Source organism: Ostrea edulis, chromosome 4 (genome assembly GCF_947568905.1).
Source record: "Ostrea edulis chromosome 4, xbOstEdul1.1, whole genome shotgun sequence".
NCBI classification, from domain to species: Eukaryota; Metazoa; Mollusca; class Bivalvia; order Ostreida; family Ostreidae; genus Ostrea; species Ostrea edulis.
In genome coordinates, this window is record NC_079167.1 from 83771941 (window position 1) to 83784440 (window position 12500).

Here is a 12500-nt window from a genome sequence, read left to right on the forward strand (position 1 = left end):
GACAGAGACTGTAGTCCTTACCTAGAGACTTCCCTGTTTATATATACATCACCTGAGCAATTGACACCTGTGATAATTACACCCAGTTGAGTTCCCTCACAGATGGCCTGGTGTCAATCTCACTGAACATGACACTATGACCCAATGTGATCCCTCTCACTACAGGGGGTAATTTAATTATCTATTTACAATTATTGCCATTTCCTGTTCAGTGATTATGTAATTATCACAGTGGTCCACTACTCTCAAGTCTCTGTCTCATTGTGACAACATTCAAAGTGATTCATGGTTTTTTTTTGCCTTGCCAGTGATTTTTCTACATTCTTTACAAGGGTCCTGTGGCTTTCCAATTGGGAAAAATTATCAACATTTCATTTAAATTGGGAGAAATCAATTTTATCGCAAATAAGTTTCAAAATCATATCAAACATTATATTATTTATTTTACACATCTAATTTTCTTCAAGCTTCTAAAATTTTCAACTATTCTATCCAAATCATCATTCCCATAACTCTTTGTTAAGTCTTATCTATATATATTATACATTAAATGTTTATTTTTTTTTTCAAATACGTTTTCCTTGCATAATTTTATTATTGGGGGAAATGCAATCAAAATTGGGGGAAAATGACAATTTTTAGGAGGGGAAAGGGCCGAAATTCGGACCCAAAATTTGCATTGCTGAGATTTGGAGCAAACGTGGGTACATTGTCTTATGTTATCCCCCCCCCCCCCCCCCCCCCGTTTCTTTAATATTAATGATAAAAAATCCTACACTTAACTTGCTAGTTGAAAGGAAATAGAGTTTGTTAAACACTGGGGGAAAATGCTTCATTATTTTGCTGTTATTTCTATATACCAATGGCATTACCTACGTACGATTGTATACCCATCTCTTTCCAGATGTACTTGTAATCGTAAACACTATATTTTTAAATATCACCAAAAAAAACCACAAAATCATAATGTGATTTTCTTAATGATTAGTAACAAAGAGAACATTCGATTAAAGTGCAACAACAGTGAAACACTGTTAAACAGTTTCAAACAGAGGAATTTCGAATTACACTACACAGTCCAGCATATGAAATCACGTGTATTTAAAACACACATCTCATCACGGGATTGTTATGCACATTGACCATCATATGTATTTTTCCGTATTTTCAAATACTTACCTCTGGTTAACAATATATTTCAATGCTGTCTTTTCACAATATGCCTATCGTTGTCTTGATTGAAAATCCCGCGCAACTCCGGAACTAATAAAATCCCGAGCCCGAAAATTAATCAGAATCGTTTTAGCATCGTTTACAAAGGAAGTCCATATTGATATTCATATTGTTTTGTTTAGTGGCCAGTGGAGGAGATCCTCGAAATTTATAGCGTGATATTTACCGATCAGTAAGTAAGGGAGCTGTTTACACAACTAAAGTAACATGTAGTTAGCTTATATTGATGTTTATAATATCATACTTTGGCTTAGTAACTTTATCGTTGAGGAAATTCGAGTTTTAAGATTGTACATTTGTATCAATATAGCAATGTAAATTGGTAGCTTAAAGTTATTTCATTTTACATATTTCATATTGCGAAATCCAAAGCTGGAATTTTGATGGTAGATTTGTTTTTATTGTTATTTTTGTTTTTTTAGAGATGGGAGACCGTTACAACATCCACAGTCAGTTAGAACACCTGCAGTCTAAGTACATCGGCACTGGTCACGCTGACACTAACAAATGGGAGTGGATGACCAATCAGCACAGAGACAGCTCAGCTTCTTACATGGGACACGCCGACATGCTGAATTACTTCGCATTAGTGGAGAATGAATCCAGAGCGCGAGTACGTTTCAACCTGATGGAACGGATGTTACAGCCGTGTGGTCCCCCACCAGAGAGGCCAGAGGACTGAGACACACACACACACCCATTAACTTTGTGTGCATGCCTGGAGAGCCTTCAAGCAACACCAGACTTTTTTTTATAACATTATCATAAAGTATTGGTTATTTTACTTTTCAAGACATTTCATACTGGATCTTTGATCTCTTAATTTTGAAGCTGTTTATGATTTTATATGTATTAGAGTTAATTCACATGAACTTTCAAAAAATATTATACATCTGGTTATATTCTGTTTTGTGTTTGTTTTTATGCATTAACAAATCCTCAACAATTAAGACTCTAAGAGAAAAATCCCGGCATGTTGAAATGCTGAGATGTGTTTGTGAAGGAGGTTAACTGTTTTCTTTATGTATAACAAAGAGTTACTGGTCTAAGAGACAACCAAAGTATAATATCTGACTCTTAGCTGTAAAAAAAACATTTAAAGGATAACTGGTCATTAACTATCTAAATTCAAAAGCAGTACAGCATCTGATTAGTGGCTTAAATTATTTAGGACAATTAATGCCTTTTCAAAACAATAGATGGTTTTCCATTCGAAGCGATTAAGCAAGAGTTATTTCCCATTGGCCGCCATATTGTAGGTTAACATGCCCGGATTCCTTCATTATTCAACCAAAATCAGCCTTGTTATTCTGGTCACTGAGGTGGAGATAAACTGTTTTTCTTATTAATATACATTTTACTTCATAATTGCAATATTGCAAAGATTTCCCCCCATATATTTCTGCCATACATGTTTGAAATTGGTTGCCCAAAGAGGAAAATCCACCAGTTTGACCTACAAGATGGCGGCCAAGGGGAATAACTCGGGGTCAAAATACGTCATATGAAAACCATCTATTACTGGTTGGAGTGTATGCTTCCCTTTCTTCACATTAAGCTTACAAGAGATTGGGTTATAGATGACGCCAGTATAAAACAACAAAATTTACTAGGTACACTAAGAATTTGCCATTAATTATTTCTGCCTAGTTTTTAAGTGAGATTAGACTAGATACAATTATGATACCGCACATAAAATTGAAGAAGTGGTAAAAATATCACAATATGTGTGGACTTGAGGATCTGTTCCTGAGATTGAAAAATCACTGCATTCTTCGGAGATCTGAGTTTAAATAAGTCCCATAAATAGATACATGTCTGGAAATATTTATTTTGGCAGAAAAACCATGTCATTAAGAAATGACACAACCAATATAAAATGGTTCCCAGTGAATGCTTTAAAAAGAAATTGGATATTTCAACAGTTGTGTCTCCTCAAGATCTGTCGTTCTATATAGAATTATCAATTGGTACCCATTATCTTTACCTTCGATGAATACAAGCCAACAAGGGATTTGAATTGCCAGAATAACTTTTAATTACATGTATTAGAAATCGGAGTTAAATCACTGGTAATACTGAAACGAGTATTTCTAAAGCAATATATGTTCCCATTTCCCTTGCCAAAAGGAGGCAAACTCAGAGAAAAGTGGATGAATCGTGAAAGTTGAGCTTCTTTATTGTTCTATTGAGAATTTTGTGCAAAGGTCTTAATTTTATAGAATAATTCAACCTTGAAAGGATAGAAAAGTTAGTTCTATACTAACGAAGGTCAAACTTGATCTGTGTCTAATTATTCATCATCAGTAACTCCCACGTACAAAACAGGAGGGGGTGACCGTATCTCTTGTAGAATGAAGGTTACATGTAGTCATTAGAATACCTGAAATCATAGCGATATAAATGCAGAGAAGGAGGTAAGACAGAAGGACGTGGAAAATAAATTTAACAACTCTTTACTGGTTACAAGAACAGATTGGAGGGGTAGTGTAGAAATGAAGATTTAAGCAGGCAAGTAGAGTGGGGGGTGGGGGGGGGTCCCTCCTACTTTGTCTTTTTTATCCAGTATCAAACTTGGTTATAGTCATATGCAAAGTAAGATCTATCGGGTGACTCTTCCCTTTTTAGCTCACCTGAGCTAAAAGCTCAAGTGAGCTTTTCTGATCACCCGTATTCCGGCGTCCGTCCGTCCGTCTGTCCGTCTGTAAACTTTTAACATTTTTAACTTCTTCTCAAAAACCACTGGGCCAATTTCAACCAAAGCTGGCACAAAGCATCCTTAGGTAAAGGGAATTCTAAATTGTTAAAATAAAGGGCCAGGCCACCTTCCAAGGGGAGATAATCAAGAAAAGGTAAAAATAGGGTAGGGTCATTAAAAAATCTTCTTCTCAAGAACCACTGGGCTAGAAAAGATGAAATTTATAGATAAGCTTTATTAGGTAGTGCAGATTCTAAATTGTTAAAATCATGGCCCCCAGGGGTCAGATGGGGCAACAATAGGGGATCAAAGTTTTACATACAAATATATAGGAAAAATCTTTAAAAATCTTCTCCTCAAGAACCACTAAGCCAGAAAAGCTGATATTTACATGAAAGCTTTCTGACATAGTGCAGATTCAAGTTTGTTCAAATCATGGCCCCTGGGGTTGGATGGGGCTACAAGGGGGGATCAAAGTTTTACATACAAATATATAGGGACATTCTTTAAGAATCTTCTTCTCAAGAACCACTGAGCCAGAAAAGCTGATATTCACATGAACAGCTTCCTAACATAGAGCAGAGTTAAGTTTGTTCAAATCATGGCCCCCTGTTGTAGGAAGGGGGCCACAATAGGGGATCAAAGTTTTACATACAAATATATAGGAAAGTTTTTTTAAAAAATCTTCTTCTCAAGAACCACTGAGCCAGAAAAGCTGATATTTACATGAAAGCTTTCTGATATAGTGCAGATTCAAGTTTGTTCAAATCATGGCCCCTGGGGGTAGGATGGGGCCAAAAGGGGGGGGGTCAAAGTTTTACATACAAATATATAGGAAAAATCTTCAAATATCTTCTCGTGAACCATTGGGCCAAAGAAGTTCACATTTACATGAAAGCTTTCTGACATAGTGTAGATTCAAGTTTGCAAAAACTATGGCCTCCAGGGGTAGGTTGGGGCCATAATAAGGACTACGGTTTTACATGCAAATATATATAGAAAAAGTCTTCTGATATGGACCAAGGTGACTCAGGTGAGCGATGTGGCCCATGGGCCTCTTGTTTAATAGCAGAATTGAATTGGAAGAATGTATGATGTACTGAACCCATTTTAAAATCAAGAAGATTAAATTCAACAAGAATGTAAAGTGCTGAAGAAATATTTACAATCCTTCTTTCTTTCTCCTTTTTAACCCCCCCCCCCCCCTCCTTACCTTTTAAAACCAAAAAAACAAAAAACTTGTATTTCATTATGTTGTTTGCATCTCCTTCTATTTTCTTTCAATCAATGTGCAATATTATATATATATATTTCCATTACAAAAATAATTATGTCACAACTGATATATTCAATTCTTTTGTCCTTGAGTTATACAACTTATCAGAATACATTTTGTACATGTATATCCACAGTATATCTAATTGTATAAGATATAACAACGGAGAAGAAATTACAAATATAATCTCATGAGTTACACACGTTATTAGAAAATTATTATAATTACGATCTTCACATACAACACAACACTCCGTATTTTCACAGCTTGTACTAAGAATTTTCCCAAGTTTAATGAGTTATGTAGTCTTGTCCACTAAGAACTAGAGTCTTAACTAATGTAAAGATCCACTCAACTCTTCGAACAAATATTCTAAACCAATGCTTGACAGGTCATGTTTTGCATTAACAATTCAGATGTCATTGTTTGCAATCATGAATATTTTCGTAACATTCTTACAAAATACAGTTATTCGTGGTTTTAAATTTTCAACCAGAATTAAAAATTCTCAAGTTTTTTCCAATGTAAAGTGGGAATCTACCAAGCTCACAATACACCTGACTATTGTTAGTTCTTTTGTATACCTCTAACATTTTTTTACAAAAAGAAAGATACACTTTTTTAATGTCGGGTGCTTTATGAAAACCCCAAATTTCACATGCATATGAAAGAATACTTTGTACATAAGTATAAAATATTGAACACTGTGATTTAACATTAAAATAATGATTTCTCAGGGTATTAGATATTGCAAAAAGTGCTTTGTGCCCCATCCTTGTTCTGCAACATGCTTTTGCGATTGAAAATAATTCCATTATAATTAAACAACATTCCTAAATACTTGATTGTATTTATAACTTCAAGGCACTGGTTATTATACACCCATTTCTCAGTTTCCCAAATATTCCCACTATTTCTAAAAACAACACATTTACAATCAAATCCCAGTCATTATAATGATTATAGAGATTATCTAATTACATGCCACTTTGTAACCCTGAAGGAGTCTCCGATGTAATCACCATGTCGTCAGCATACGTTCATAAAAAATGTTAATAAATTTGTATTCAATATATGGACAATGAAACTAACGAAATTTATCTCAAGATCATTGACATAAAGAGCAAAAGGTAATGGTGATAACACTTCGCCCTGCATACGACCCATTTCACTACTAAAACATTTGCTTAAAACCCAACGTATTTTACACGATTTCACACTGTTGTACAAAGGCTGGATGACTTGAAGCATTTCCTTTGAACATCAACATTAAACAATTTGAAACATAATTCATACCTATTTATAGTCAAACGCTTTTGAAAATCTACAAAACAACAATATAAATGTGTTTTCCCTCAGAGTTTTGTTAATTAATTATTGTAAATCAAATATTGCATCAACTGAAGATAATCCAGGTCAAAAACCAAACTCTGCATCAGTCAATATATTGTGCGCTTTATCCCACTCAAAAATTATGTTAATCAAAACACTAGTGAATAGTTTTCCATAGCAACTAACAATAGTTATGTCATCAATATTTCCTTTTTTGTGTAAGGGCACAGTACAGTTCCTGGTCCAAATGATCTGGGTATATGCCCAACAAAAATTTTGTTCAATAATTTGACAAGGCATCAGTATGTCATTCATTTAAAATACAATCCTAACTGCAACTTTTATTATATTTCAATTTATGAATAGCCCCCCCCCCCCCCCCCCCCCCCCCGCCCCTAATTTCAGAAATGATTTTCTTAACTGTCCAACTCGTCGAAAATGGCATTTGTGTTCGTTAGGTCACAAGTAGTGTCTGTGGAGGCACAATATTGTCATTCTCAACAACTTCTTTAAAATGTGCAAAAAAGTCGCCATTCGTCAAACTACATTTTGAAAATAAATTGTAAAAATGTTTTGGGTTACATATTTTCCCAAGTAATCGAGCATATCCCCTTCGTGTATGCATTTTAATGTTTTCATATTCTTATATATGCTTTCTTAGCACACAATAGTTCTATATTGAGGTGAGATTAATTGCATTTAGTAAAATTACAAAACTTTCAACAGATGCTTAACACTTATCATCGAACACAGGTTTATCCATTTGAATGTGCCTGTGTGAGCTGTTATTTTGTAATTATTAAATGCGTAATTTTAGTTTTAATATGTGTACATGCAATAATTTATGTATCTTCTTAGTTTACTTTGATTATTACTGCAACCAAGTGTGTATCTATAATATGTACATGTAGCGACTTTGAACCCCCTCTCTCCAATTAAAGAGTTTGAATTGATTGTCAAGAAATTCTTTCGGTTGTCACACCCCTCCCTTCTTTGAAGAATGATGCTACGTATCTGGTTAGGAACAACAGGTCAATTTGATCCAGAAATAACCGAACCGTAGAAAGTTAATTAGAAAGCAATTTCATACGCTCCTTTTACCTGAATTGAACTAATCTTTGTTTTCCTGAAAATAAAATCCTAAGGATGTGTCAAACTTCACCTCTTCCACAGGTCTACCAAAACTGCATGTTGTTGTAGCGGTGTTCTCCAAACCTAAAAACATGTGGTATTGGTGTTTCCTTCAGAAACCTGTTGAAATATACATTCCAGTGTATATAAAATCAGTAAAAATATACTTTATTGTGTGTATCTGAGTAGCGAACATATAAAAAAATAATAGCTTTTTAGATCTAAAACTGATTTGTTTACAAAGGAGTCCTTTAAATTACCCCTACCCCGGAGGTGAGATGGGATGCCCTACCAAGAAACCATTCTGAACCGATCTTACTAGGTGTGATCATTGGTACTTTTCAACGAGTAAAAATTGTCAATTATATAATTAAGTATGGTAGTAATTACAAGTCATAAAGAGTAGTAAATAAAATGACATTTAATTGCTCGTTAAAGTGTTACAGTATCGGTGACGATTTGAGTAGATGTTAGTATTGACGAGATCAAAACAACATAAATCCAGGTATTTCTGAGCCAGCTCTCCAGAACCGACTGAACAAGAATACGGTAAGAACTCTTTACGATGGACACACAAAAATTACTCTCTTTAATAAAATTTGCTATAAAAACGCTACAATAAGATTTTCTTGCACACACTGGCGTTTTAGGTAAAACGAAACAATTTTTATTTTCGTAATTATAGTTAATAGTAATGTCTGTACGAATGTTTTAACCCCTATTTCAGGTCGACTTCAAGATGGATATATCGTCACTGAATTCGTCTTTTGTGATTAAAGAATGGGACATTTCTAACCCAGCGGGTAAGCAAATATCACACATAAAGTAGTCATAATACATGTTTCAGTTCGTATTACAGAATGAAAGTAAGAAAATATCTCACTATCGGACACATCAACATTTAAAAAAGGGACCTTTTTAATTTTTGTCAATGAAATATTCGATTCTTGGTAAAATAATTTTCTTATCTTCCCCAACTTTTTAATTGTGTATAATATTTTCACTTGTTAGGGTTGGAGGGCGCTATTAAATGTTTAATTTTGTGTATAATAATTTCACAAATTGTTAGGTTTGGTGGGCGCTATTAAATTTTTTAATTTTGTGTATAATATTTTCACTTGTTAGGTTTGGTGGGCGCTATTCTGTTTTCCACCGCTGTGTCCTTCCTTCACGAAGCCGTGCGAGTATTCCTGAAAGTCCAAGAGCTAAAGCTAGAATACAGGTACAGTTTCGAATAATATTGGTTCGTGTTATACATAAAACTAACATGATAAATACAGATGTATGCTCTAACTATGTCACTATCTTCATGTTGCAGACGACATAAAACCCCCGCACACATCTGTCTGTCGGTTGCCTACGTTTTCTTGACCTTTCTGCGCTTCAGCCTCGTCCTGGCTGTGTTGTCTGGGAACCTCTGGGTCTGGATATCGCTGGGTTTGGGGACAGGGACAGGATACTTCTTTCTGAGGCCCTGTCTTGACTGTACAACACCCATGACAGCGGATGAATGTGACGTCAGTTGTGACGGGTGTGTTCGATTGAAGTCCAGAGGTCGCTACACTGTGCAAAAGGCAGCTCTGAGATCAAAAGATGTCCAACAGGGTCAAGGTCGTTACTCCAAACGAACGAATGAATACAACAATAACCACGAGGACAAACAGACGCAGCCGCTTCTCACAGCAACACAGAATGCGGAAAATCTCACAGCAACACAGAATACAGAAAAGTCACAGGCATTTCTCACAGCAGCACAGAATACGGAAAAGTCACAGCAACTCCTCAAAGTAAAACGGAATAGAGAAAGATCACGACTTCTCACTGCAACACGGATTGCAGAAATGTCACAACAGCTTTTCACAGCAACACACAATGCAGAAAAATCTCAACCGCTTCTTACAGCACACAATGCAGAGAGCTCACAGTCGGCTATCGCAGCAACACACAATGCAGAAAGTTCACAACCGTTTCTCACTGCAACACGGAATAGAGAAACGTCAACACTATGCCCAAAGGACGAGTATACGACCTTCCTTCCGCACGCCCAGTCCTCCATACAGAATATGAGCAACGAGGAACGCTGGGAATACATCCGTCAAACATTCCAGAGACTGTCCCGATCTCGTCTGGAAAGGTCTCACCGGCAGCGAGACCAAAGCTGTGTCTCCCCTGATAGCTCCAGCAGCGTCACGCAGTCACACTGGGATAGTTCGTTTGACGTCTCTACTGTGGACATCGACGATCTCCTAAACGAAGACACATACAGGGTACAGGAATCACTCTGAACCGTGGACTCTGTTTGTACTCTACAGGAATCTCTCTACTGTGGATTCTGACTATTCAACAGGACACAGGAATCACTCCAACTCTCTACTGTGAATTCTGACTGTACTGTACATGAATCGGTTTAGCTCTAAACTGTATGAAGTGTTGAATTCTGATTGTACTGTAGATGAATTGGTTGAGCTCTTCACCGTATGAAGTGATGAATTGTACTGGATAATGAACCGTCAATACTGTTCCATATTAAACTTGACTATTGGTATATTTTGTTTTACTAAGTGAAAGACACAAAATATAAATAAAGACTAACATCGAAAAATCCCCAGTTCCTGTTTTATTTGAATATTGATTTGTTAGAAACTTGTTGAATCAACATAGGGTCACTTTAGTAAAAAAGATACCTCTTGATCAGGAAATACACTTAGACCTGAAATTTTAATCATCAAAACTGAACTCTTGGGCTATATGCATTTGGTCGGGTGGAGAGCTACAAGAGTTATCCCAATCTGCTCATTTGCAGATCTTCAGTAGATCTCTATTGTCTCAATGTCTACTTCTAAAATAGGAAGTAGAGGCTGGAGATACACTGGCAGTGTCCTGGAGATGGGAAACCTATAGATCCATAGTTTGTGATTAAACATTCTGGTGATATAATTTTACAGATCATTTTATGTGGGAGTTTGACTACTGTGCTACTTCAGTGCAGTTCACAGACTTCAGGTTAAAAATGTTCTCGATCCTGGGACGAGACAATTACATTGATCTGATAAACCAATGACCCGGCTCAATGTACAATGTAATTACAATGATCTGATAAACCAATGACTCGGCTCCCTGTCCAATGTACAATGTATTTTCTCTTGTCATTGTATTTTTGTCATGTCAAATAAAATGATATCTGAAAATGAATTGCTCAATAGTTGGCACAATTTATTTACAATAATAACATTATATACAATATATCGTGAACTAAAAATTCTAAATTCATGAACTGACAAAATAATTTGGATTGCACATGACCAAGACTTATGACTGGTGTAAAATGAAATTCGGCACCATCAACCAGTGTGGCAGAATCCATCAATACATACACGAGTTCTACACTAATCGTACCCCTACAATAAATATCACTCAATAAATCACTAAAATATTGCACTTGTTTTTCTATACTGTTGATACACAAGGTTGTTGCATTGTTACATACACATTGGTCAATATTATCAGCAGGGCACCCATCTTCATGGAATGTTCCTATCAAATTCTTCCCACACACTCCTTCCTCACATATCTGTGAACCAAGAACTTTGTCTAACGCTCCAAAGCACCTGTCTAAACATGTAGATGACTGAGTCCGCATCAGCAGATTGATTAAAACCACAAAAATGTGTGATGTTTGTTGTGATGTCACAGATAAAATACACAAAACCACACCCCCTTTTCTTTGTGAATACACTCCTGTTATCTTCTGTTGAAGTCTCAGCCCCAAGCTCCCTTATCATCAAACTACAATGAGGCAGTGAAACACATTTATTACATCATCACATGTCTGGGAATAGTTATTACATCATCACATGTCTGGGAATAGTTACTACATTATCACATGTCTGGGAATAGTTACATAGTTATTACATTATCACATGTCTGGGAATAGTTATTACATTATCACATGTCTGTCTGGGATCAGTTATTACATTATGACATGTCTGGGAATAGTTATTACATTATGACATGTCTGGGATCAGTTATTATATTATTACATGTCTGGGAATAGTTATTACATTACCACATGTCTGGGAATAGTTATTACATTATGACATGTCTGGGAATAGTTATTACATTATCACATGTCTGGGATCAGTTATTACATTATCACATGTCTGGGATCAGTTATTACATTATGACATGTCTGGGAATAGTTATTACATTATCACATGTCTGGGAATAGTTATTACATTACCACATATCTGGGAATAGTTATTACATTATTACATGTCTGTCTGGGATCAGTTATTATATTATGACATGTCTGGGATCAGTTATTACATTATGACATGTCTGGGAATAGTTATTACATTATCACATGTCTGGGAATAGTTATTACATTACCACATGTCTGGGAATAGTTATTACATTATCACATGTCTGTCTGGGATCAGTTATTACATTATCACATGTCTGTCTGGGATCAGTTATTACATTATGACATGTCTGTCTGGGAACAGTTATTATATTATGACATGTCTGGGTTGAGTTATTACACTATGACATGTTTGGGATCAGTTATTACATTATGACATGTCTGGGATCAGCTATTACACTATGACATGTCTGGGATCAGTTATTACATTATGACATGTCTGGGATCAGTTATTACACTATGATATGTCTGGGATCAGTTAATATATTATGACATGTCTGGGAACAGTTATTATATTATGACATGTCTGGGATCAGTTATTACACTATGACATGTCTGGGATCAGTTATTATATTATGACATGTCTGGGAACAGTTATTACATTATCACATGTCTGGGAACATTTATTA

At 35.6% G+C, this 12500-nt stretch overlaps 3 protein-coding genes across 4 annotated transcripts in view; 2 read left to right on the top strand and 1 right to left on the bottom strand.

The window, feature by feature from the left end:
• Positions 1-1245: 1245 nt before the first annotated feature.
• Positions 1246-2138, top strand: LOC125670953 (splicing factor 3B subunit 5). Of its 2 annotated transcripts, none has more exons than XM_048906408.2 (2): positions 1246-1405; positions 1656-2138. In XM_048906408.2, the coding sequence occupies exon 2, from the start codon at positions 1658-1660 to the stop codon at positions 1913-1915; it is 258 nt and encodes an 85-aa protein (XP_048762365.1). In that variant the 5' UTR covers positions 1246-1405; positions 1656-1657; the 3' UTR covers positions 1916-2138. The 2 variants fall into 2 exon arrangements, with proteins under 2 accessions (XP_048762365.1, XP_048762366.1); XM_048906409.2 differs by having other exon boundaries at positions 1266-1409.
• Positions 2139-8070: 5932 nt separating this feature from the next.
• Positions 8071-10270, top strand: LOC125670990 (uncharacterized). Its single transcript, XM_056164004.1, has 3 exons — positions 8071-8473; positions 8796-8892; positions 8989-10270. The coding sequence occupies exons 1-3, from the start codon at positions 8410-8412 to the stop codon at positions 9953-9955; spliced, it is 1128 nt and encodes a 375-aa protein (XP_056019979.1). The 5' UTR covers positions 8071-8409; the 3' UTR covers positions 9956-10270.
• Positions 10271-10862: 592 nt separating this feature from the next.
• The window catches only part of LOC125669196 (uncharacterized), a 66493-nt gene continuing 64855 nt past the window's right edge, over positions 10863-12500 (bottom strand). The window contains exon 33 of the mRNA XM_056161512.1: positions 10863-11456. Coding sequence (XP_056017487.1) covers positions 11430-11456 — 27 coding nt within the window. The 3' untranslated portion in view covers positions 10863-11429. The remainder of the gene's footprint in view (positions 11457-12500) is intronic.